Here is a 26,726-nt window from a genome sequence, read left to right on the forward strand (position 1 = left end):
CCATGGCCATGACGGGGAGTGATGGCAGCTCCAAGGGAAGCTGCTGCAATGCCGAAGGGGAACTGCTGAAGCCGTGAGGGCGGTGCCTCCAGGGAAGATACTGTGGCAGCAAGGGTGGGTGCCTCCGCAGAGACTACTGCGGTTAAGACACAGACGGGCACCTCCAAGGGACCGACAGACAAAGAATAGAAGGGCTTCTAGAGCTGTTACTTTTGGATCACCAAAAAGAGCGGCAAGTTGCGGCCCATACTAGACCTGAGACCCTTAAATTGAACACTCAAGAAGTCTTCTTTTAAGATGGTGACTCAGAGACAGATTTTGTCTCATGACCGCCCTCTGGACTGTATTGTATGTATTACATCGACTTGAAAGATGCATACTTTCATGTGCAGATTGCCCTCCTCTCAGGCTATTATTGAGATTCCCCTTCGAGGGGAATTTATACCAGTTCAATGTCCTACCTGTCTGTTTGTGCCTAGCTCCTCGCACATTCATGAAATGTGTAGATGCAGCACTGGTTCTGCCAATTACCTTGACGATTGGCAAATCATTACTAGCATAATCAGAGGCACAGGCGTGCATGCACAGAGATCGGTTGCTCACGCATCTGGAGCAGTTGACATTTTGGGTCGTCTGGACAAAGAGTGTGTTGGCGCACGGTCAACATGTTTCCTTCCTAGAAATGAAACTTGACTCCTCTGCCATGTTGGCTCATTTGACTGACTAATGCATTTAGTCCATTAAATGAAGAATTTCAAGTTGAGGAACTCATTTTCAGTGAGTGCTTGGTTTGATGGCCACTGCATCTGCTGTCATCCCACTCAGCTTGCTACGATGGGCTATATGCTTATGTTGATGTTAGCATAGACAGAGCACCAAGCTTCACCAGCCTAACAAATTGCATCGATAGAGGGTTTTAAAGCCATGCCTTCTGAAGGGTGCTCCCTAAGCTTCAGCTTCTTACACAGTGTCTCATTCCCTTGTAACACTCTCCAATATTAAAGCTGAGTTTACACTATGGGATCTTCCGTACCGTTTCTAGAGATAGGAAATGATGTGGAGAAAATAATGTATCAACACTGATGCAAATACCAATAAACTCAAGTGTATTTACAAAACCAATAATATTTACAATAATAACAAACAAGGTGTATATACAAGTAAAAGTGAAGTCCAGAGTGCACAGAGTTATTTACAGTGTCCAGATCAGCCTCAACGGGTGTTTGTATTGTCCGTGAGCACGACCAAGTGATGAAGTGATGAAGTGATGAATGACCAAATGTCCTCTGATAAAAGGTAATCCTGGCTGCGGGCCAAACGAATAACCTCCAGGAGGAACGGCGTTTCAGCGCTCCCAGGTCAGTCACAAGCGTAATCCAATTGAATGAGTGAGTTAGTAAATGTGCGTACTCGCAAATGAGCGCTGGAAACCGGCATAGCGGTTCTTTAAATAGAAACCGAAAGTTACTTCCTGAATACGTGGCAGGAAAACACGTAAGATGAAACCACGCGAAGATCTCGCGTGAACAGAGATGGGGAACAACACACAACAGCTGAGGGATAAACAGGAATACAGGGGAAAGCAATATAACAAATAGGCATTAATGATAAACATAATTAGTTTAAAGTCATTGAACCATATATAAAACATCCCCTTATGTGGCCACGCTACACCCTCCTTTCATGGAACAAAGGTTACCAAGACGATCCCTTACAATAAGGTAACATTGATGCTTCATCAGAAGCTGATGCTATAGGAGCCGTAGACTTTAACACTGTAGCTCTGAAGTGCAATGACTACTAGCCATTACAGTGTAGTTAAAAACATTTCTGTAGCCACTCCTTCATATTGAAAAATAGGAAGGAAAGTGGGAACAATAAATCAATAGCCCGATGTCAAGACAGAGACAGTAGCCTTACTAGGTAGTGGAATAATGTCTCAAAACATCTTCCTTGTTAGCTGGCAGGAGGTGAGCAGAGCAATCGCCAGGCCAAGGGCTTTGAAACAATGACAAAAGCTAGGTTTCCGTCCAACAATTTTTATGCACATTTTTAAATTGTGAATAAGAAATCCTGAATGATAAGCTTGATCTGCAAATAAACTCTCAAAATTCATGCAAAATTGTATGCACTAATTAGTGGATTTTCAAGAGTTTCTCATTAGTTAAAATGCACATTAAGGTGATGGAAGCACTTTATTCGCAATACAACGGCGTGTTTTGACCATTCGTGCCAGTTTAATGAGTGCGAACGAAGCAACTTTGTGTTTAATTCACAGCTGGTATTTAAAGTGGGTCCTCACATTCCACCAGAACAGTTTGGAGTGCGTGTGCTCCCATGTATACGTAGGGTGGTGGCGTATGGGCATTGCATCCATTTCAGCCCTCATTCTATCAGATACTACACTTATTCTGTGGGGTCTCCTGGCTGCATTTATTAAAATGATGTACAATTGCTCCAATGCTGCAAATAAACTGAACTCTCCCCGAAGCAAGGAGAAGATCATTCTGCTGCTCGATCAAGACAAGGTGGGGGAGTCACGTGATGACATGCGAGGATCGTTGTGTTAATGGCAAACTCTGTGCACTTTGCTAGTGTTAACACTTTTAATGATAAACCAGTGAGATTCGATACACTCTGTTCCATAACTGTCATAGGAGGCCAATTTGTCAAAAAAATTTAAATCCTTGGGCTCCGGAGACATTTAAATACACTTACATGCTCAAGCTGAAGCCACTGAGCAGACCATGAGCCTGGGAGCCGATTTAGTTGGAGAGGTGCGGGAAATGCGGCGAGATGCTGGACATGTCGGCAATACTGATGAAGGTCATTGCAGACTTGAAGGATCTTGCTGTGATACGTCGTTCGATCACTACCATGGAGTTGATGTTCACTGAGGTGGTTACTAGAGTGGGGTATGTTGAGAAATGGATAGATTCTCTGGAGTAATTGGAGATGGAATAATCTGTTTATCCGCTAGTGACCAAGGTGGATTAGGAGCATGTCTGGGAGAAGTTGGAGGACATATTCGGCGGAATAATGTCCTTATCATTGGAATTTCTGAGGCTGAAGAGTGACAGGATATGGTCAAATTTCTGGATGGGCCCCTTCTGAATCTGCTCTACATAGCAGGCCATAAGCTGGAAATCGAGTGAGTGCACAGGGTTTCTGTTTGGCGATCCGTGGAGGGAGACAGGCCCCAATCAAGTCTTGCCTAATTTTGTCCGATAAAGATCATCTTGTAAAATCTCGCAAAGGTAGTGGGTGTAGCCCAGTCCGCTGCTCTGCTGATGTCTGCTAGAGAGATGACATGGGCCAGTGCCCACGAGGATGCCATACTCCTAGTAGAGTGTGGGAGGTTCCAGGGAGGTGCTGTCACGAGGAGTGTGAGGTTCGAGGACCAAGTCTGGGTGGGCCAATAAGGCACCACAAGGGTGACTTGTTCCTCGTCCTCCCTGACCTTGCACATGGTCTGTGCAAGTAGGCTCACTGGGAGGAACACATACTTGAGCAGCCCCCAGGGCCAGCTAAGTGCCTGCGTGTCTGTGCCGAGGAGGGCTTTCATGGGAAGCGAACAGGGCTACCTGTACTTTGCCGAATCGACTCCAAATTAGCTGGACCACCTGGGGGTGGAGGGTCCACTCTCAGCTGAGTGTCACCTTGGTGATTTATATACGCTACTGTCGCTGTGTTATCGGACCGGACCAACACGTGCTTTCCCCAGATCAATATCCTCTGCAGAGCGAGCAGTACAGCCAACAACCCTAGGCAGTTGATGTGCTAACACAACCGTCGTCCTGTCCAGGAATCAACGGCTGCATGCCTGTTACGCATGGCGCCCCAGACCAACTTGGAGGTGTCTCTGGTGACCACAACACATCTGGACCTGTAGGGGAACTGCTGCCCGTAGACACGCAAGGTCTCTCCAAGGGCTGAATAAGTGGCGGCAGAGGGGCGTAACAGCCACGCGATGTGTGTCGCAGCGCCATGCCCATGTCGGAACTGGAGTCTGAAGCCAGTGCTGAAGCGGTCTCATATGCATCAACCGGAGCGGCGTGACCGCCACCGAGGATGCCATATGCCCCAGGAGACTCTGAAAGTGTTTCAGTTGAACCATTGTCCTCCGTCTGAAAGAGTTCAGGCCGTTCAGCACTGACCAGAGCATGTGAGCGTAGCGGAGCGTGAGCGTAGCGGGGAGCGGAGCGGTAATACTTCCTCCTGAGCAGAGAGCGCCTTTCTGAAGACTCCGCTCGCTCCGTCCGCTCAGCGCCGCTCGCTCTACTCGGAATGCCCTATTGTGATTTGCTAGTTCGAGAATCGGTGAATTAGCTAAAGCAATAGTGGGTTGGTTATGGAGTTCAAATATTGTTTTAAGGAAGTTGCGAGCCTTATGCATAAATGCACAGTAAAAATCACAGTTAAGAACGAGCAGGGAGGAGAAATTGAAAGGGAGTGTGGAGAGACTGATAGTTAGCAAAGATTCATATTGGAATATAAAGCGTCACATTGCCAGAAAGCAGGAGGATGTGCTACGCAAACATGGTAGTGCAGCAAAAGGTGAGCTATAGCCTATACCATTCGAAAATAAATTAATAGATAAATGGGTAAGGTAAGCTGTTGTACTGAGCCCCTCTCATGACATGCAGACAAAAATATATTGTAATATACAAATTAACATTTCGTTCCCAACTTCCCATGAATTTGTTCTCTCATTTAGGGTGGCCACGAATTAAATTCGTTTCTACAAATTCTTAAATCGTTCCCTGGTTTAGTAAATTGTGGCCATGTTGAACTAATTCGTAGGCTACTTTCGTTTTATTAAAACAAGGAAACAAATTATTACAATGTGGTCACGATTTACTAAACCATGGATCGAAATATTATATTGTTAATTTTGTACGATTTAAATAAAATTAGGAAATTAATTATTAAAACATGCTGACGTCAGGTTGGAACGAATTGTTAATTCGTTATGCAATCATCATATCAGTGCAACTAAAAATAACTTATAGCCAACACACAATATGAATTAGCCTACATAATTGTAGTTGATGTAGCCTATTTTTAAGTTGAAATTAGACAGAAGTTATTGAACCACTTGTTAAATTTAAATTTAAAAAAAAAACTGACCCGAATAATTAGGTAGGCCTATAATTTAGATGTAGGCCTAGGCAACAGAAAATTTACTGTACGCTATTATAATGTACGCAAATTAGTTTTTACAGAAAAAACTGCTACCAATCAAAGGGAGATAAATAATTTTGTTCCTCTCCTGCGTTCCCAGACTCCCCAGTTCTGAGCGCGTGTTTTCCACCGCTGGATTACTGTCCCGGGCACACCGCATGAGCCTGAAACCTAATACTTTGTCCAAGCTAATGTTTCTAAAAGTAAATTCTAAAGTGATGTGTATATATAGATTGAGACGTTTTTAAATAGACCGCAATTACCCGCAGTTATATTTAAACTTTAGAATGCGCGTTTCTTTTACTAATGCCAGTAAATCATCCAGGTGTGCTTTGATAAGATGTTGTTAAGTGCATTTCACCTGTGTGTGCTTTTATGAGCATGATAGTCCAGATGTGTTTTGTGAAGTTCTACATGCATTTCATCTTGTTTGTGTGTGCGTGCGCATTTTAATATGCCTGTTTTGCAACTCCAGTTATGTTCACGGAAATAAAATAACGAAAATCAAATATACCTTTTCAGTTATTGCATTTAATAGGCAAGTTTGCCATAGGGCTAGACATGTTTTATAATTAAGTTAATTTAATGCATTTAAATGAATAAAAAGAACAGACTTTTATTCAGAATCACCCCGAAATAACTTCTATTTACAATCCTAGCTACTGTAATTTATACATGTATTCCAGATATTCATTACAAAGTACAAACAGAAAGCAAGTAGCCTACAGAGACATTTTATGTCTGAGCGGGATCTGAGCAGGATTTGTTTTACCGGTGAGCGTGAGCGATTCATCAGTGGAGCGTTCGCTTGGGACGTGAGCGACTGAGTGGAGCGCACGCGCATAGAGCGGAATATTGAGCTGAGCGTCACACCGCTCCACTTCGCTCACATGCTCTGGCACTGACTCCACGCGCTCGCTTCTGAGGCACGCAATAATCGACACAGAGTCTAACTCCATGCTGAGAAAAGAGATGCTCTGAACCGGGGAGAGCTTGCTGTTTTCCCAGTTGACCCGAAGCCCTAGACGGCTGAGGTGCGTGAGCACAAGGTTCCTGTGTGTGCACAGCAACACTCGAGTGTGCGCTAGGATCAGCCAGTCAATCCCATTCCCACTTCCCTTAATTGGGCAATATCTGCCTCTGCGATCTTCGTGAAGACATGTGGGGACAGGGACAGGCCAAAGGGGAGTACCTTGTACTGATACTCACGGACGTCGAAAGCAAACCATAGGAAGAGTCTGTATAGAGGTAAAACCGAGACGTGAACGTACGCATCCTTCAGGTCTACCGCCGCGAACCAAGCTTGATGCCGGACGCATGCCAAAATGTGTTTCTGCATCAGCATCTTGAACGGGAGTCTGTGTAAAGCCTGGTTCCGAACCAGCAGGTCCAAGTTTGGCCACAACCCACCGCCTTTCTTTGGTATGATGAATAAGGGCTGTAGAACCCTTTCCTCATCTCAGCTGAAGATACAGGCTCTATCGTGCCCTTGCGTAGAAGGGTTGCAAAATCCGCCCACATGATACTCCCGGGTCTTAATGCCTGCAGGATCCAACATCTGTCAGTGCGATTTATACAGAGATGTGACTTATATTGTGTTTTTTATATTGTGACTTTATTTCCGGAAAATATGGTAAATAAATACATAAATAAAAAAATTATTTGCTGTGGCGTTGCAATATTTAATTTGCAAGAACAAATCTACAAATTGGAAAAGATGTAAATTTGTTGTTTTTTTTATTACCCAATTATCGCTCTTGTCACCTGTGACCTCATTATGTGTGCCTATGTGACTTGTGTTTGTTTGCATAGCCAAATTTCAAACATTACAAGTAAACATGCTACTAAGACAAACAGAAAACGTGGACAAGTTCTTGAAAAGGAAACGTATCGACAATGGTTATGTGGGATAGTGGGATAGTGGTGTGCCCTGGGATTTTTTAATTGTAAAAAGTGTGCCGTGGCAGAAAAAAGGTTGGGAAACACTGTACTAGAAGAGTTAAGCAGAAAGGGAGAACAGTTTACATTTAATATTTTTTTTAATCTACAAAATGGATGTAATAAAAGATCTATAGAGATGAAATATCTGGAAGAGTTCTGAGATAGTTAATATATAAACCTTTCACCATATAAGGTGAAAGTTTTTTTTATAATTATTTTTAAAGGAAATTAGGTTTGAAGCTAGATAAGGTGGTGTAGGTATTTTATTTGTAAATAGAGTGTCGATGGTCCGAATGGAAGATAGGTGGCGGCAATGCAGCAATTGGTTTGCGAACCGCTGCAAAAAGGCAAGAGGAAGAAGAAGAAGAAGAAGAAGAAGAAGAAGAAAGGTCTGAAGGATACATGAGTCAGTTGAGTAGAAACAGTAAAAGATAGCTCATATTTGTAAGTATTCTTCTTTCCAAAGACATTTTCTTTTGTAAGCTCTTTAGACAAGGAATTTAAGTTATTTAGTTTTGTTACTGTAATGTAATAATTTTTTTTAACTGCATTAAATATTCAAATTTTATATTACTTGGGACAACCTGTTTCTAAATCTTGTTAGGTCTATCCATTATCTTTAGTTTGTGTTGTTGCTTTATAGATGTAATGTTGTTTATTAAAAAAAAAAAAAAATATATATATATATATATATATATATATATATATATATATATATGTGTGTGTGTGTGTGTGTGTAATTTACAATTTGCTACACCAATTTCGTTCTCGAATTTTGTTATACTTATCTGAAACTAGTGCATACCAGGTTTATGTGCATGAAACATTAAACTTTCTGTCGAGTAGTTTGTAGCTTAGCTATCTGCATTTTTTGTATTTTGCCTAACACTGATAATTAGTTTGACAGAAATAACAGAACTGTCACTGTTAAAAGAGATGCTGAAAAACCTCTTTCACTACTGTTGATTACTATAATAAAATCTGAATGAATAAAGCACTATTAAAATTTAAATCAACTAACACTATTCAGCTGAATAACAAGTTATAATTAAAATTTGCTATTGAGAGTTTTAAGAAGATAAATGGGTTTTTGTTGCTTATGGGCAACAAAGATGCAAATAAGTAGAACATTTAACAAATAAGCAGTTCACACCCACTAAGCAAACACAATTCACACCTTCAGTAAAGCCAACTGCAATTCACTTATAAATGCTAGAAATGTTCCCAATATCCTACAGGTGAAGAAAAATGTGCATATAAAGAGGAACAACTCCAAGTTTGACAACTGAAGCCTACAGGCATACTATTACAAAAATGATGTCTATTAAAGAGGAGAAAGAAGACTTGAGTTATACAGAGCCACGGATAATAAAACTTGAAGATACAGAGGAACAAAGAGGTTGGTGCACATTCTTGATTCTTCATAGTGACTGTTGAAGAACATTAAGTTAAAGTTTCAGACAGATTGCTAGTCTAATGATTTTAGGCTAGATTTTGAAAAATTGTGAAACTGTAGAGTTATGCCTAAATTTTGCTCAAGAAAAACTACTATTATTAAAACAGATTATTACCCCAAAACAGATAGATGTATCCTCAACCCTCTATGGACTCTTGGCTTGTAATTATTTAGTTTTTACTGGCATTACTTTTTGTAAGCATAATGCAACTGAAAAATATATTAATCAAACCAGAAAGGGGGCATCTTCACATATAATTTATAGATATACAGCTCTGCAAAAAAATAAGAGATCTCTGCAAAATCATCAGTTTCTCTGGATTTACTATTTTACTGGATTTATATGTATGTATTTAAGTAAACTTAAAAAATAATTTTGTTCTAAAACGTATTGACAACATTTCTCCCAAATTCCAAATAAAAACTATTTTCTTATAGAGCATTTATTTGCAGAAAATGACAACTGGTCAAAATAGCAAAAAAGATGTAGTGTATTCAGACCTTGAATAATGCAAAGATGCCACTCCTGGCGCAAAAATTCAAGTAGCTCAGCTTTGTGGATCCAGTGATCTTCCATCCACACCTTGATTGACCTGGCTGTGTGGCATGGAGCATTGTCCTGCTGGAAAAACCAATGCTCAGAGTCGATATTCTCTTTTTTAGCTTCTAAAAGAGAATATTCAATTAAAAGAGTTTATTTTCTCTAAAAGAGCAATACACAGCGGTGTTGAACATCCTTTTCTTTATAAAGATGCCCTTCCGCACCTGTGTAGTTCCTGGGTGTGGTCGTTTTCCATGAACGCCACTCCAGCCGCTCCCCGCGTTGCTCCTTCTTCCCACGGGATTAAGGACGACCCGGCTGGCAATGGAGTCGATTTGGGGATGGCAGCGGGCTCGGTTTCGCCGGTAGATCCCCACGAATCACCCGCCTCCCGTCACGCTCGTTGACACCCGTCCAGGCTCAGGGTGAGAGCAGCTCGCCTCACGGCCCGTAAATGCCGTTCTCACGGCAACCCAGTGCCACACTTCAACAGTCCCGGCACCCCGGATGCAGATCCCCCGCCTCCGGCTGGTTATGACGAGTCCGGAGGACGCCAACATGGGACTTTCTCTTCAGTCACTAACCCACCCCCATCCGGTTGTGCAGAGCAAGGTAAGTGCTTTGAGTCTTCTCTCAGCACCAGAGCCTCGTGATGAGCTTTTGCCTCCCGCTGCGAAGCCTCGTCAGGTACGTCGAAACTGATCGTCCCCTTAGTGCCCCTTGTGCGGAGCTTGGACGGGTGGCTTTCACTTCCCAACCTGTCTCGCTGGTTGGCCAGGACCATCTGACTCGGCTACACAATTCAGTTCGCCAGGCCCCCGCCCCCTTTCGCCGGCATCCGCTTTACCTTGGTGCACGGCGAAGACGCCAACACCCGGGGTGCAGAGATCGCGACCCTTTTACTCAAAAACACGATAGAGCCTGTCCCTCCAGCCGAGATGAAGGGTTTCTACAGCCCTTACTTCATCGTACCCAAGAAAGGCAGGTGGCTTATGAGCAATCTTGGACTTGCGAGTTTTCAACCGGCCTTGCACAAACTCCCATACAAAATACTCATGCAAAGACACATTCTAACATGCGTCCGGCATCAAGATTGGTTTGCAGCGGTAGACCTGAAGTACTTCCACGTCTCTATCTTGCCTCGACACCGACCCTTTATATGGTTCGTGTTCAACGGCCAGGCATATCAGTACTAGAGGTCGACCGATATGGGTATTTTCAGGCCGATGCCGATCTTTTAAAATCCGGGTCGGCCGATTAGTGCTGCCGATTTATTTTGGCCGATATTTGGCCGATATGTGCTTGTTTTTAACCTCTTATTTGAACCTTTTATTTGAAAGATAAAATGTAATACAAATAATTACTTAAGATAGACAAAATTTCTCAACAAATACATTTATTGAACACTTGACCAATCTGCACTTGTACACTTAAATTAAAAATGTATAAAGTAAAAACACATTGTGTAAATAATGTATAACAAATATATTAAATAAACAAAGCAGGTGTTACGAACTGCTCCGAGACACGAAGGTTGATATCCAAATGCAGCTTTAATTAAGGGGCAATCCAGACACATAATCCAATACTCAGAGCATCCAAGAGAAGCACAGGCATAACTAGGGATGGGTATCGTTAAGGTTTTAATGGTATTACTACTCTTACCGATACTGCTTATCGATCCGGTACTTTAACGGTATTCTTAATGGTTCTTTTTGTTATATATATATATATGTATATTAAACAAAGATAAACAAAAGATAAACAATTACACAAAGATAAACGTTATATAGGCACAGTGATTTAATTTCAGGAAGGTCTACTAACATTACTGTTCAGGTGTGGTCTAAAAAGAAATCTAATAAATTAATCAATTGTAAAATAACACTGCATAGTTTATCATAGATTAATGCTTATTAATGCAGAAGTTATTCATTCAAAAGCTGTAAGTGATTTTCTCTTTGCCTTTTGTTGTTTGATTCGCAGTAATGGCTCAATCGTCAGCATGTTGATTAGACCGCTTCCCCTTTAAGACCGAGTCTAATAGGCTCCTGATGCACCATATTTTCTCCCAACTATTTCCATAACTACGTCCATTTAAGACATAAACTGTGTTTAAGTGAATCTCCAAGCCGGTCGTTTTGACATATTTTTGTGTGTACTTGATCGTTTAGACACGCACATGAAACCCAAAGTAGCCTATACTTTGCTTGTCTCGTTGCGGTCTGTTTCGGAGCGCGCGCCGCCTTGGGAACGGTATCTCTTGCACCCTTTTTATTATTAAACGCATCCCGCAATTTAGCAACAGTAGCTAGACTGCTTTTTACCTACAATCACCAATCGTGCTGATTCTGATGTTAAGTTTGAGTTTTAGGGATAAATGTCAGTGCACCGCTGTGAAGGGAAGGAAGTTGTGCTAGACAGAATGCGGCTTATGTATAAATATTCTTTTTATAATCTTTGGAAGGCGAAATCTAAAATAAAATCAGACTAATATCACAGATCTAAAGTGTAACCAGTTCTGTCCTCTGTCGTCACTCATTAAGCAGGGCTTGTGTTGTGCTCGCTGTGGCACCGCGTGAGAGATCTCTCTCTCTCTCTCTCTCTCTCTCTCTCTCTCTCTCTGACTGCGAATAGCTAAATTGCATCACAGACAAATGGTTTAATATTATTATACATAGAAATGGCTGGCGAGATAAAATAACTTTCTCTTTATAGCAATAATAAATGTATTTTCTTCATTTCTCCAGTACCGACAGCAGAATCGACAACGTCCGAGCTTACCAAAGCCAGCCCTTCAATATAGTGCGTTGGTATCTTTTTTATTACTTATTTCTCTGCATTGAGTGACAACCCTCTCAAATGTAAGATACACAAACAGAACAAATAAAAGTCTCAGATTCACTATCTGTAATTGCAAAATTCTTGCTTACTTATTGTGACATGATAGCAACCCTACTGCTGTGATAATGCCACTTCAACTACGCTATCAATATCCAAAGTAGATTTTTTCTTGAAGTTGGCAGTAACATATCAAAAGTTTTTAATTAAATATAAAGGAGTTATACAAATTTAATCCATACCGTTTTCTCCAAGGAACTTAGCTCCTTCCTTAGGCACTGGATGAGGTCTGCTCACTCAGCTGGAAAATGACTCTAGGGGCAGCGTGCTTCGAACATGTGTTCCACAACAACACTTGGCTGCCCACAGATGCGCCTGCCTAATAATCGGCTTGATATACTTGGATATTGGCCGATGCCGATTATGTAAAAAAATGCAAAAAATCGGCCGATTAATCGGTCGACCTCTAATCAGTACAAGGTCCTTCCCTTTCGGCATGTCCCTGTCACCTCGCGTCTTCACGAAGGCAGCCCTTGCCCCGCTGAGGGAAGTGGGCATCCTCATACTCAACTACCTTGAAGACTGGCTCATCCTGGCCCACTCTCGAGAGTTACTGTGCACCCACAGGGACCAGGTGCTCAGGCACCTCAGCCATCTAGGGCTTCAGAGCGTCTCTTTTCTCGGCTTGGAGTTAGACTCCGTCTCAATGACAGCTCGTCTCACCAACGAGCAGACACAGTTAGTGCTGAAATTTCTCACCTTGTTCAAGCCAGGCACAGCCGCCACTCACATCCCCGGCAACCTCAACACGGCAGCGGATGCAGCTGATGGGAACTGTTCAGCAAAGCTCAGGTAGTCCTGTTCGCTTCCCAAGAGACCTCCCATTGCCCGCTCTGGTACTCCCTAGTGGAAGCTCCCCTCGGGACAGACGTGCTGGCGCACAGCTGGCCCCGGGGGCTGCACAAGTTCACATTTCCCCCATTGAGCCTTCTTGCACAGGTGCTGTGCAAGGTCAGGGAGGATGAGGAACAAGTCACCCTGGTGGCCACCTACTGCCCCGCACTGACTTGTTCTCGGATCTCGTACTCCTTGCCCCCTGAGGAAGGACCTTCTTTCTCAGGGACGGGGCACCCTTTGGCATCCACGCCCAGACCTCTGGAACCACGTCTGGCCCCTGGACAGGATGCAGAAGATCTAAGTGGCCTACCACCTGCTGTCATAGACGCGATCAACCAAGACAGAGCTACCTCTACCAGGCAACTTTACACCCTAAAGTGGCACTTGTTTGCCTGTCCCCCTCCACCTTGAAGGTGTATGTACCCGCTATTGCAGCCCACCATGACGCATTAGACGGCAAGTCCTTGGGTAAGCATGACTTGATTATCAGGTTCCTTAGAGGCTCCCGAAGGCTGAACCCTCCCTGGCCAAGCCTGTTCCCCTCCTGGGATCTTTCAGTGGTCCTCTCGGGCCTTCAGAGACCCCCCTTTGAGCCGTTAGAATCAGGCGAACTCAAGGCCCTCTCCTTGAAGACGGCCTCAGGAGGAAGCAGACCCAGCCTTTTTGTTGCTGTGTCTGGTGCATGCTCTGTGTACCTATGTGGACCGCACGCAGCGCTTTAGATGTTCTGAGCAGCTCTTTGTCTGCTTTTGCGGACAGGGGAAAGGGAATGCTGTCTCCAAACAGAGGCATTCCCACTGGTTTGTTGATGCCATAGCATTAGCCTATCATGCCCAGGCTGTGCCCGCCCCCTTGCGGGTTCGAGCACACTCGACGAGAATTGTGGCATCCTCATGGGCACTGGCCAATGGAATCTCCATAGCAGACATTTGCAGAGCAGCGGGCTGGGCAACACCCAATACCTTTATGAGATTTTACAATCTCATGGTTGAGTCAGTCTCGTCCTGTGTTTTCTCAGGTCTGAGCCGGTCGAACTCGGTAATGCGGAACAACTGACCAGGTGTACCACTTGCACCCAGCGCCATTCCCCTCCACTGAGGTGATCACGTGCGCTCTTATCCCAGGAGATCCCACTAACTCGGCTCCCTGGATGATGACTCCCTAGCCCTCTGGTCCGGAATTCCCCAACCAGACCCACTATGGGTACTAAAACTATGCAGCCTGTCACTTTGGCACGCAACTGCCTGCCCGCACCTACGTCAGCAGTGCACATACACGGTTCAGCGGATGGCATGATTGAATATGGACCCCTAGTGTCGCTTCTTCGACACAACGTCGAAGTGAGCGACAGACGGGGAATGTCTAGGTTACTGTTGTAACATCCATTCCCTGATGGAGGGAACGAGACATTGTGTACTCCCGGCCACGTCGCTGAACCGAGCCACTGTTATGGCCGAACCTCATTCTCGGCTCCTCAGTGCAAAACCTGAATGGACAGACGCATGATTTCCTCCCTTTATACCCGTATGCTGGGGGTGGGACATGCAAATTCTGTCTGCCAATTTCTCATTGGCTTTTTCTCAAAGTTCAGAGATGCGCGAGGCTCTCAAGCGACCCCAAGTGCCGCTATTTCAACACAATGTCTTGTTCCCTCCATCAAGTAACGTAGGTTACAACAGTAAACTAGACGTTTGTAGGCCTCCTTGCTTCCACATGCTTTTTCAGTTCTGCCCACAAATTTTCTATCGGATTGAGGTCAGGGTTTTGTTATGGTCACTCCAATACCTTGACTTTGTCCTTAAGCCATTTTACCACAACTTTGGAGGTATTTTAACTTCCCGGCTGATGTCTTAAGATATTCCTTCAATATATCCACATCATTTTCCTTCCTCATGATGCCATTTATTTTGTGAAGTGCATCAGTTCCTCCTGCAGCAAAGCACCCCCACAACAGGATGCTGCCACCCCCATGCTTTACGGTTGGGATGGTGGGACCCTTTTTCCTCCAAACATAAAGATGGTCATTATGGCAAAACAGTTAAATTTTAGTTTTATCAGACCAGAGGACATTTCTCCAAAAAGTAAGATCTTTGTCCCCATGTACTCTTTCAAACTGTAGTCTGGCTTTTTTATGATGGTTTTGGAGCAGTGGTTTCTTCCTTGCTGAGCAGCCTTTCAGGTTATGTTGATATAGGTCTCATTTTATTGTGGATAGAAATACTTGGTTACCTGATTCCTCCAGCATCTTCTCAAGGTCCTTTGCTGTTGTTTTGGGATTCATTTGCACTTTTCACACCAAACTACGTTCATCTCTAGGAGACCAGATGTGTCTCCTTCCTGAGTGGTATGATGGCTGCATGGTCCCATGGTGTTTATACTTGGGTAATGTTGTTTGTACAGATGAATTTGGTACCTTCAGGCCTTTGAAAATTGCTCCCAAGGATGAACTAGACTTGTGGAGGTCCACAATATTTTTTTCTGTGGTCTTGGCTGATCTCTTTTGATTTTCCCATGATCTCAAGCAAAGAGGCACTGAGTTTGAATCTACATCCACACGTAAACCTCCAATTGACTCCAGTTAGCCTATCAGAAGCTAATTTATAATTTTACAAGCTGCTTAAAGGCACAGTTAACTATATGTAAACTTTTGACCTACTGGAATTGTGATGTAGTCAATTAAAAGTTCAAAACATTCTGTCTGTAAATAATTGTTGGAAAAATTACTTGTCATGCACAAAGTAGATGTCCTAAACGACTTTCCAAAACTATAGTTTGCTAATATGAAATCTGTGAAGTGGTTAAATTAGTTTTAATGACTTCAACCTAAGTGTATAAAAACTTCTGTCTCAACTGTACCTATAAATAGTAAATCCAGAGAAACGGATTATTCTGCAGTGGTCTCTTAATTTATTTCCCCCAGAGCTGTATATATAGGATCTGATATGAAACAATGACATAAAGAAAATGCATAATTTATGTGAGGTGAACTTGGTATACTTGCTTTTAATGTATACAGCAGCTGATTTAGGGTTTTGGCGATATGGCCAAAAATGTTATCACAATAACATATAGTTTGATATTGATATTTATCACAATATACATTCATGGTTGCACATTGCAATTTTTTTTTATTTCAAAGTTGGTAGAATAAAAGAAGAGAGAAAAACAATAAAAATAGATTATACAAAACTGCATTGGGGCCCAGAGACAGTCAAAGCAGTGGGGTCTGAGGGATCTTCTACCAATATAATAAAATATTTTATGGAGTTTATCAATTAAGTGCAGTTGGATAGGAATGTTAAAAGATCATATATTTATTTTGAAGCAAATTTTACATTTATATTATTTTTCTATTTTGTAAAATTCAGATACCCAGGTATGGGGGCATAGAAGACCTTGTGACTTTGGAATGATGCTGTATGGAGGTTCAGGGATATCCCTTAGATAACCTTTTTAATTTAAAAGTCTGAATGGCCCATTTTTATATTTTCATTAGTGTGAAAGACTGGGCTAAAAACAAGTAATTTTATTGTCTTGTCATCCATCTTACAATCATAAAAGATTTGAAATGAACTAGTGTGATGATTAAACTACAAAAGGCTGAGATTTACTTAAACAAATATACAGGCTGCAATGAGCCGCATGCTTCAACAGTAAGTGAATGTGAGAAGCCAGCTGTTTTACACTAACCGCATCACTAACATCACGTGCGCTAATGACAAAGAGCAGAGCTCTTCATTCACTGTCAAGCGCAGCGCATGCAGACTATATATTTATATAATGAAATCATAGTCTTTTGCTGTTTAATAAGCCCATATAGCGAACTGCTTTTTCGGAGGTGCAAAGTGAAATCTTCAAAAACATCTGGGTTTCAGCCGAAATAAAAGCTCAATTTAACAAGACGCATAAAATTGAAAAACTGTGAAATAAATATATTAGTTCTGTTGTAAAATGTAATATTCAATAGTAGTAGTAATAATAATGATAATAATATATCAATAATAATTCCCATATATTTAAGCAATTGAGTTTTATCAAGGCTTTCATTAATACTTTGATGCTCTACTGTGCAGGACTTTATTTGACCTGAAAACAAAAATTAAACTCAATCAACAATGACAAAAACACAATGAGTCAACATGCGCCATGAGTAAGCATACTTGTAGCTGCTTGCCAATTCCCTTAAAGCTGATGTAATTTCTGTGACAATAGCACCACCCAATAGAATGGCAAAAATAAACATTGTTTTCAAGATTTTCCCCATCATCTGCTGTTGAGCAAACAAACAAATAGCCCCACCCCCAACTAATCCAACTGGTCGTGTACTGTTGTTCGGGCAGGTTTACACAGGTCACTCAAAACAAACACCAGAATTTTTATAGAGTTTTTTTATGAAGTCTCTATGCATGACTTCTAGTTTCTTCTAGTCTCTGCATATTAAGTTGGGATAGGAGAATGTATTTTAACATTAAAAAAGTGACATACTTCAGCTTTAATAGAAATAACATTAAACCAACTGTATGCAATATGTATCACCTGTTTCACATGTTATGTGTGTGCCAGGGGTAAGCAGAGCTGCTGCGTCACTTTCAGGGATACATGCTTTGAGTTTTCATCGCATCTATACTGTGTGTACTGCGTGACTGCACAGAAAATAAAGCGATTTCTGGATAAAAACTGTTGGCAACTTATCCTAATAAAAAGACTCAAGAGAAGTCTTGTATCTTTTCCCAAGAGAAGAAAGTTTATTTTGTTACCGGGTGACAAAGATAATATACACAAAAGCAAGCAGCTTGTCAAGAGAAATCTCACACATTCAACCAAACTCAATTCATACCTTTTAGTCAAGGATTCTTGCACATCTAAAAGTTCTAAGGATTAACTCTGATTAGTTACATTTTTTAAACAAACAACATGCTTGGGATGTAAAGGGCATATTGACCCTTATGATTCGATAATGAGTGTGAATACACCACAAGTTCTTATGCTATGTTTAGACACTTGCCACCTCAGAGACAACTCTCTAAGTTCTCTTCTCAAGGCCTATACACACATCATTTCTAAATGTATTATTAAATGTCACGTTAACACTTTTATGGGAATAATATTCAACTTCTAATCATTAAAATCATAAATGCAATGTTATCACAACCATAATCAATAAATGTTTTTTTTTTCCTTGAAACTCATTTTGATTAATTAATCATAGACAAAAACTCAAAAATCCTGTTGGAGAAAAAATTAATTTAATCAATGAAATAAAAATCAATAAAATAATCAAGTGGCTATATGGTTGTTATATTTCTAAGTGTTCAAACTACTCATTCAAAAACAAATCCTTTCTAAAAATAAATAAAAATAGGTTTTATATATATGAATACAAACACATGATTGCTAAAAACCATTCAGAACATTCAACATTAAAACAACTGTGAAATAAGAACCCATGAAATCAGTTATCTCTGTTAGAGCCCGACTGATTGTAACCCGCACAAGAAGAGACAGTCACAATGTAAGTCAAAAACTGCGTTTTTATTGCAGGCAGGCAAAAGTACAATCAAGGGGCAAATCCAGTGAAGAGTAGTCAAAGGGAGCGTGAGGTCGAAAGCCGGGGAATCAAGAGGAAAATGACGAGACTAGTGGGAGCAAAAGACAGGGGAACAAGGGGAGCTGGCAAGCTAAGAGGTGAACGAGAGGAGGTCAAAACTAGACGAGACTAGCGGGGGGCAAAGACACGGGAAACTAAATACAATAACCAACAGGAGTGAGACGAACGGGTTGTGAAATATATATGGGCGAGTGCAGGTGTAAACAATGATAGGTGATGAGACGAGTGCAGGTGAAACTAATGTGCAGGAGTGCAGATGATGCGAGTGCAGGTGGTCATAATGTTCTGGGGGATTGGAAACGCGTGAGAAACTCGAGGAAGGGAGATAACCTACGAGCATGTGAGCGAGTAGGAGCAAAGTGGGCGTGAGGGCTCGAGCGAGCAAAAAGAGTGTGAAAAGCTCGAGGGGGCGGAGCGAGGGAGTGAGGTCGAGGGAGTGAGTGTGTGTGCTGACGAAGCGGGATGGGGCAGAGGAGCGGGGTTCGTGGACAGTACTCCCTCTGAATACGGACGGCTCCTGACGGCCAGCCGGTGAGGAAGTGGTGCAGACGATCCCGAACAAAAACTCTGAACAGACAACCCACAAAGCACAAACAAAATTGAGGGCAGTCCAAGGGACAGAGGAAATGAGACAGTCCATGGGTCAATGGGCAGTTTCAAGGCAAGGTCAGGGGGAACATAGCGGACAGGCGGGTGGTCGGGAGATCTAGGGGCAGCCATAGGGCAGAGGCTGGGTCAGGGGTCTGGAAGGCGACTGGAGGACAGGGACTGGGTCCGGGGTCTGGAAGGTGACCACCGGACAGGAACAGGGTCAGGAGGCCAGGGAAGAGGCCACAGGACAGGGAGAGGTCAGGGGGCCACCGGACAGGGTCAGGGGGCCAGGAAGAGCCGTGAAAGGCGGTGCCGTCAGAGGCGGCACTGTAGGTGGCTCTGGAGGTGGGGTTCTGGAAGGCTCTGGAGGTGGAGCCGAAGGAGGCTTTAGGGGCGAAGGCCTGAAAGGCTCTGGAGGTGGAGCCAATGACGGTGGCACCATGGGAGGCTCTAGAGGTGGAGGCCTGGAAGGCTCAGGAGGTGGAGCCAATGGAGGTGGCGCCGTGGGAGGTCCTCGAGGCGACGACCTGGCAGGCTCTGTAGTCTCGGGGGGTAGAGCCGTAGGAGGCCTGAGAGGCGGAGCCATAGAAAGCTCTGGAGTCTTTGGGAGCAGAGCCGTGAGGGGCTCGGGAGGTGGAGCCGTGGGAGGCTCGGGAGGCGGAGCCGTAGGGAGGCTCGGGGAGGCGGAGCCCTAGGAAGCTCTGGAGTCTCTGGGAGTAGAGCCGTGAGAGGCCTCGGGAAAAAGGTCGTGGAAGACTCGAGAGGCTCTAGAGGTGGGGCTCCTGGAAGGCTCGAGAGGCTCGAGGGGGGAGCCATGAAAGACTCAAGAGACGGAGCCCCGAGAGGCTCGGGAGGAGGAGGAGCCCTGGAAGACTCGAGAGACGAAGCCCTGAGAGGCTTGGAAGGGGTGGAGCCCTGAAAGACTCGGAGAGGAGAAGCCCTGAGAGGCTTGAGGGGAGGAGGAGCCCTGAGAGACTCGAGAGGGGAAGCCCTGAGAGGCTTGAGAGGGGAGGAGCCCTGAGAGACTCGGGAGAGGCTAAGCCGTGAGAGGCTTGAGGGGTGGAGCCATGAAAGACTCGAGGGACGGAGCCCTGAGAGGCTCGAGGGGAGGAGGAGCCCTGAGAGACTCGAGAGGCGAAGCCGTGAGAGGCTTGAGGGGTGGAGCCATGAAAGACTCGAGGGACGGAGCCCTGAGAGGCTCGAGGGGAGGAGGAGCCCTGAAAGACTCGAGAGGGGAAGCCCTGAGAGGCTTGAGGGGGGAGGAGCCCTGAGAGACTCGAGAGGCAAAGCCGTGAGAGGCTTGAGGGGTGGAGCCCTGAAAGACTCGAGAGGAGAAGCCCTGAGAGGCTTGGGAGGGGGAGCCCTGAAAGACTCGAGAGGAGAAGCCCTGAGAGGCTCGAGAGGAGGAGCCCTGGGAGGCTTGGGAGGAGGAGCCTTGGGAGGCTCGTGAGGCGGAGCCCTGGGAGGCTCGAGAGGAGGAGCCCTGGGAGGCTTGGGAGGAGGAGCCTTGAAAGACTCGGGAGGAGAAGCCCTGAGAGGCTTGAGAGGCGGAGCCTGGGAGGCTCGAGGGGTAGAGCTCTGGGAGGCTCGAGAGACTTGAAAGGCAGAACCCTGGGGGCTTGGGAGGTAGAGCCTGGGAGGCTCGAGAGGAGGAGCCTTAGGAGGCTCGAGAGGAAGAGCCCTGGGAGGCTTGAGAGGAGCCCTGGGAGGCTTGGGAGGAGGAGCCTTGGGAGACTCGGAGAGGCGGAGGCCGCGAGGGCTCTGAGGGGCGAAGCAGAGGCTGGCAGAGCCGCGGAAGACTCTGAGAGCGGAGCAGAGGCTGGCAGAGCCGTGGAAGACTCTGAGGGCGGAGCAGAACCCGCAGAGCCGCGGAAGACTCTGGGGCGGAGCAGAACCCGCAGAGCCGCGGAAGACTCTGGGGCGGAGCAGAACCCGCAGAGCCGTGGAAGACTCTGGGGCGGAGCAGAGCCGTGGAAGACTCTGGGGCGGAGCAGAACCCGCAGAGCCGCGGAAGACCCTGGGGCGGAGCAGAACCCGCAGAGCCGTGGAAGACTCTGGGGCGGAGCAGAACCCGCAGAGCCGTGGAAGACTCTGGGGCGGAGCAGAACCCGCAGAGCCGTGGAAGACTCTGGGGCGGAGCAGAACCCGCAGAGCCGTGGAAGACTCTGAGGGCGGAGCAGAGGTCGGTAGAGCTGTGGAAGACTCTGAGGGAACCTCTGCGGTCTTGAGCACAAGACGAGACTGGGGAGAAGGGGCCCTCTTCCTTCTCTTGCGCCCTCGGCCAACAGGGACGTGGCCATGGGGACGGTCGAGGCTACAGGCGCTGGCTCGCCGACCGCGGCGGGCATGGGCGCTGGCTCGCTGGCCGTGGCGGCATGGGCGCTGGCTCGCTGGTCGCGGGCGGCATGGGCGCTGGCTCGCTGGCCGTGGCGGGCATGGGCGCTGACTCGCTGGCCGCGGCGGCATGGGCGCTGACTCGCTGGCCGTGGCAGGCATGGGCGCTGACTCGCTGGGCCGTGCCAGGCTTCGAGACTGGGGCCGCGACAGGCCTCGGACTGGGGCCGTGTCAGGCTTCGGGACTGGGGCCGTGATCAGGCCTCGGGACTGGGGCCGTGGTCAGGCCTCGGACTGGGGCCGTGTCAGGCTTCGGGACTAGGGCCGTGGTCAGGCTTCGGGGCTAGGGGCCGTGGTCAGGCTTCGGGACTGGGGCCGTGACAGGCTTCGGGACTAGGGCCGTGACAGGCTTCAGGACTGGGGCCGTGATAGGCTTCGGGACGAGGGCCGTGGTAGGCTTCAAGACGGGGGCCGTGGTAGGCTTCAAGACGGGGCCGTGGTATGGAACGCTGGTTCAGTTTCTGCCTCCCCACAGTAAACGAGGAACCAGCTGCACAGTAGGGCGAGGTCAATAAACTGAGCCAGGTTGAGAGAGCAGCGACCACCAGGCATGAATGATGAGGCTGGCTCATTCAGTCCAAATTGAAATGTCTTTCAGAGCCACCTCATCAAAATTCACCTGGTTGGCCAGGGCACAAAAATCAACCACATAAGCCTCCAAGGGTTGACTCCCCTGACGCAAAACCAAGAGTTGGGCTGCTGGGTCCATAATGTTAAGGGCACGGTTAAAAGTTCTACAACCGCTGCCCTGCATAAACAACCCTTGGCAAGCGCCCGAAGAGCCATCAAACCTCTCAGGGGGTTGAAGGCTTACGGCGCTCAGAAATGCACTGGAGGCATAAACGGGCTCGGGGCAGACACAGGTGAAACAGGGTGACATAAATCAGACAAGGGACATACCTGCTGCCCCTGGGCCACGAGCGCTTGGTCCTGCCTCCAAACTGTAGCTCCTCGCGCCTAATGTGACGTGCACCTCCGCTCTAGTGAGCTGCGCGAATCCTCAGCGTTGTGACTGTCTTCGGTAATGGTTGGTTATTTTGTAACCCGCACAAGAAGAGACAGTCACAATGTAAGTCAAAAACTGCGTTTTTATTGCAGGCAGGCAAAAGTACAATCAAGGGGCAAATCCAGTGAAGAGTAGTCAAAGGGAGCGTGAGGTCGAAAGCCGGGGAATCAAGAGGAAAATGACGAGACTAGTGGGAGCAAAAGACAGGGGAACAAGGGGAGCTGGCAAGCTAAGAGGTGAACGAGAGGAGGTCAAAACTAGACGAGACTAGCGGGGGCAAAGACACGGAAACTAAATACAATAACCAACAGGAGTGAGACGAACGGGTTGTGAAATATATATGGGCGAGTGCAGGTGTAAACAATGATAGGTGATGAGACGAGTGCAGGTGAAACTAATGTGCAGGAGTGCAGATGATGCGAGTGCAGGTGGTCATAATGTTCTGGGGATTGGAAACGCGTGAGAAACTCGAGGAAGGGAGATAACCTACGAGCATGTGAGCGAGTAGGAGCAAAGTGGGCGTGAGGGCTCGAGCGAGCAAAAAGAGTGTGAAAAGCTCGAGGGGGCGGAGCGAGGGAGTGAGGTCGAGGGAGTGAGTGTGTGTGCGACAAGCGGGGATGGGGCAGAGGAGCGGGGTTCGTGACACTGATATGGGATTTTTGAGACCGATACCATCTTTGTATCTTTCACCTCTTTGTATCTTTATTTTGCTTACCTTACATTCAAACGTTATTTCAATCACAAACGTAATAGATCACACAAATGCATACGACTGAAACCTTGGCAACTTTTCTTTGCTACAGCCTTTCCAGGGTCCAGGCATTCCTAGCCATGGGCGATCTTTCCCATGGGTTGATCTCCATCTCTTTGCCATTCATTGCAACAGCAACATGAGTGAACCAAGCAACATTTACTAGCACTCCACCTGGCAGACTTATCAATCTTGTTGGTTATTCCTTGGCACCATTTGCCATGTGACACGTGAATCCAAATCCTCCGATTCATATTTTATTTAATATAATCACTATTTGAGAACACAACATTATGTAATGAGAACATTTGGTTTAATAACAATAAAGTAAAAGAATGTTCTTTCAGTTTTGTCATTTTTACAATCAGTCAATTCCGTTGCAAACAATGCAAGGTACATGTTTCAAATTTACTTTAAGCATGTTACAGCAAAAATGTTACAGTACTGTAAAGTCACATTCGGAAATTCACCTACATTCATTGAGATTACTGTAAATTCATAATGCCTGTAATATCAATACTATATGTAGAAATATGTGATCAATTAAGAAACAATATGACGGGCTGACGTTCCCTGTAAAAAAAAAACAATGAAAAAAACAAACAATCTTTAACTTGAGAAAGTCTGAACAACCTTCAGCATATAAAAGATAGGATAAAATAGATACTTGTACTCAGCTGTTTACTGGCATTAAATTAAATACAATAAGTTCCATTGTATTTTTTGTTTCACATTTGTCACTCTTTTCTGTTTATTTTAGACCTGATGGATGTGAAAGAGGAAAGTCTAGAACTGAATGACAAGGATCAGAAATACCACCAGTATCATAAATCTGAAAATGTCATAACTGGTGAAGAATCTTTTATTTGCTCACTGACTGAAAATAATTCCTCACAAAAAAGAACTCATAAAACAAAAGCAAAACATTTATTAATCTGCCCTCAGTGTGGAAAGAGTTTTGCACTTAACCGAGATCTACTGAGGCACCTGAGAATTCATACCGGAGAGAAGCCATTTACATGCACTCAGTGTGGAAAGAGGTTCACACAAGAAGGAAACCTTAACCGTCACATGAAAAATCACACTGGAGAGAAACCTTTCATATGCATTCAGTGTGGAAAGAGTTTTGCAGTGACAGGAGAGCTACAGAAGCACCTCAGAATTCACACCGGAGAGAAGCCTTTTACATGCACTCGGTGTGGAAAGAGTTTCACACAAGAAGGAAACCTTATCCGTCACATGAGAAATCACACTGAAGAGAAGCCTTTTACATGCCATCATTGTGGAAAGAATTTTAAACAAGAAGGAAACCTTAAGCTTCACATGAGAAATCACACTGGAGAGAAGCCTTTCACATGCCATCAGTGTGGAAAGAGTTTTGCAGTTAAAGGAGATCTACACAAGCACCTGAGAATTCACATCGGAGAGAAGCCTTTCATATGCATTCAGTGTGGGAAATGTTTCACACAAGAAGGAAACCTTAACCGTCACTTAAGAATTCACACTGGAGAGAAGCCTTTTACATGCCACCAGTGTGGAAAAGGTTTCAAACAAGAAGGAAACCTCAAAGATCATCTAAGAATTCACACTGGAGAGAAGCCTTTTACATGCACTCAGTGTGGAAAGAATTTCACACAAAAAGGAATCCTTAACCGTCACATGAGAAATCACACTGGAGAGAAGTCTTTCAAATGCCATCAGTGTGGAAAGAGTTTTGCAGTGAAAGGAGAGTTACAGAAGCACCTCAGAATTCACACCGGAGAGAAGCCTTTTACATGCACTCAGTGTGGAAAGAGTTTCAAACAAGAAGGAAACCTTAACCGTCACATGAGAAATCACACGGGAGATATGACTTTCACAATCCCATCAGTGTGGAATGAGTTTCAAACAAGAAGGAAACCTTAACTTTCACATGAGAAATCAAAGGAGAGAAGCCTTTCAGTGTGGAAAGAGTTATACACAACCAAGTCATCTTACAATTTATCTGCACGGTCGCCCGGATTAAAGCAATTCATGTGCAGCAAACAAATACATTGAAATCACACCTAAAGATGCACCTGAAAACTCATGTAAATAAAAAGCCTTACCTATGTTCTTTTGTGAAATTATTTTTTCACAGCTGAACAATGATAATAATCACCATATAACACATACCCCTTTGTGAAAGCTCTTGTATGCTCAGGGTGTGGTAAAGCCTTTATCAGAGATCATAAATTGAAAGTCCACCAAAGAATCCATACTTTAGAAAAACCCTAAAAGTGTTCAAATTGTGGAAAGAGTTTCATTATTTCAGACAACCTGAGAACCCATGAGAGAGTGCACTTCATGTGGGTAGAATTTTAGCCAATCAGGTCATCTTCAGAGGCATTTAAATAAGTGTTGTCCAAAATTGTTAAAGTGAGCAAAGTTAATTTTCACTTTTTCAGTTTTCCTTTCAAGTAAACTGTTTAAAATTCTGTTAAACTGTCACGAACCCCTTTCCTCTGCCCCATCTCAGCTTCCTCACACACGCACACTATCTCCCTTCTCGCACACAGGCACTCCATGAGCGTGCTCGCTTCCCGCTCCCTCGCTCCGCCTCCTGAGCTGCGTACGCTTTTTTCCTCCATCGGGCTTCCACGCCCGGTTTTGCTTTTACGAGCTCTCGCCAGAAACGATCTCCCCTCTGGCACACTCGGCTCTTCAGCCTGAACATTATGACCACCTACACTCACGCAGCATCCTATCCCCACACATTAGATTCACCTGCACTCGCCTCGTCACCTTCATTGTTCACACCTGCACCTTCCCCAGCACTTCCGTTTCACGGGTGTTGGTTATTGTATGTATTTAGATTCCCGTGTTTATGCCCCCGCTAGTCTCGTCTAGTTTTGCCCCTGCTAGTCTCGTCTAGTTTTGACCTCCCCACTGTTTGATTACCTGTTTAGCTTGCCAACTCTCTCGTTCCTCTGTCTTTGTTCCCGCTAGTCTCGTCTTGTCCTTCAGCCCTAGTTGTTAACTGTTTTCCCGCTTATCGTTCACCTCCCTCATTAGATCTGCCCCCTTGTTTATATCGTTGTTTCCCAGCTTCCGACCTTACGCTCCCCTCGACTACTCTCACTGGATTTCCCTTGTTTTGTACTTTTGCCTGCACTGCTTTTAATAAACATTAAAAGCAGTTTCATCCAACATTGTGACTGTCTCATCTTGTGTGTGTGTGTGACCGGGTTACAGAATAACCAACCTCACCGTAGACAGTCACAATGTACGCCACGGATTCATGCAGCTCTCTAGAGCGGATTTTTGTGGCGTGTTCTGAGCGCGGATTTGCGGCTGGGAGAGATTACCACGCACTCACGGCCCAGGGACAGCAGGTAAGCACTTTGTTTGACTTTTGTCACCCTGTTCTACCTGTGTCTGTCCCTGAGCCCGTTGATGCTCCCAGCGCATTTCTGAGCGCCGTGAGCCTTCAACCCCCTGAGAGGTTTGACGGCTCTTCGGACGCTGACCAAGGGGTTTTTTTGCGAGGCAGCGGTT

At 45.1% G+C, this 26,726-nt stretch overlaps 1 protein-coding gene across 3 annotated transcripts; it reads left to right on the forward strand.

The window, feature by feature from the left end:
* Nucleotides 1-1,542: 1,542 nt before the first annotated feature.
* LOC127648806 (gastrula zinc finger protein XlCGF57.1-like) lies at nucleotides 1,543-25,161 on the forward strand. Of its 3 annotated transcripts, none has more exons than XM_052133570.1 (3): nucleotides 1,543-1,721; nucleotides 8,364-8,524; nucleotides 23,971-25,161. In XM_052133570.1, the coding sequence occupies exons 2-3, from the start codon at nucleotides 8,440-8,442 to the stop codon at nucleotides 25,113-25,115; spliced, it is 1,230 nt and encodes a 409-aa protein (XP_051989530.1). In that variant the 5' UTR covers nucleotides 1,543-1,721; nucleotides 8,364-8,439; the 3' UTR covers nucleotides 25,116-25,161. The 3 variants fall into 3 exon arrangements, with proteins under 3 accessions (XP_051989530.1, XP_051989532.1, XP_051989531.1); XM_052133571.1 differs by lacking the exon at nucleotides 1,543-1,721 and adding an exon at nucleotides 7,477-7,569; XM_052133572.1 differs by lacking the exon at nucleotides 8,364-8,524.
* The last annotated feature ends 1,565 nt before the right edge of the window (nucleotides 25,162-26,726 follow it).

This window comes from Xyrauchen texanus, chromosome 9 (assembly GCF_025860055.1).
Source record: "Xyrauchen texanus isolate HMW12.3.18 chromosome 9, RBS_HiC_50CHRs, whole genome shotgun sequence".
Taxonomy (NCBI): Eukaryota; Metazoa; Chordata; class Actinopteri; order Cypriniformes; family Catostomidae; genus Xyrauchen; species Xyrauchen texanus.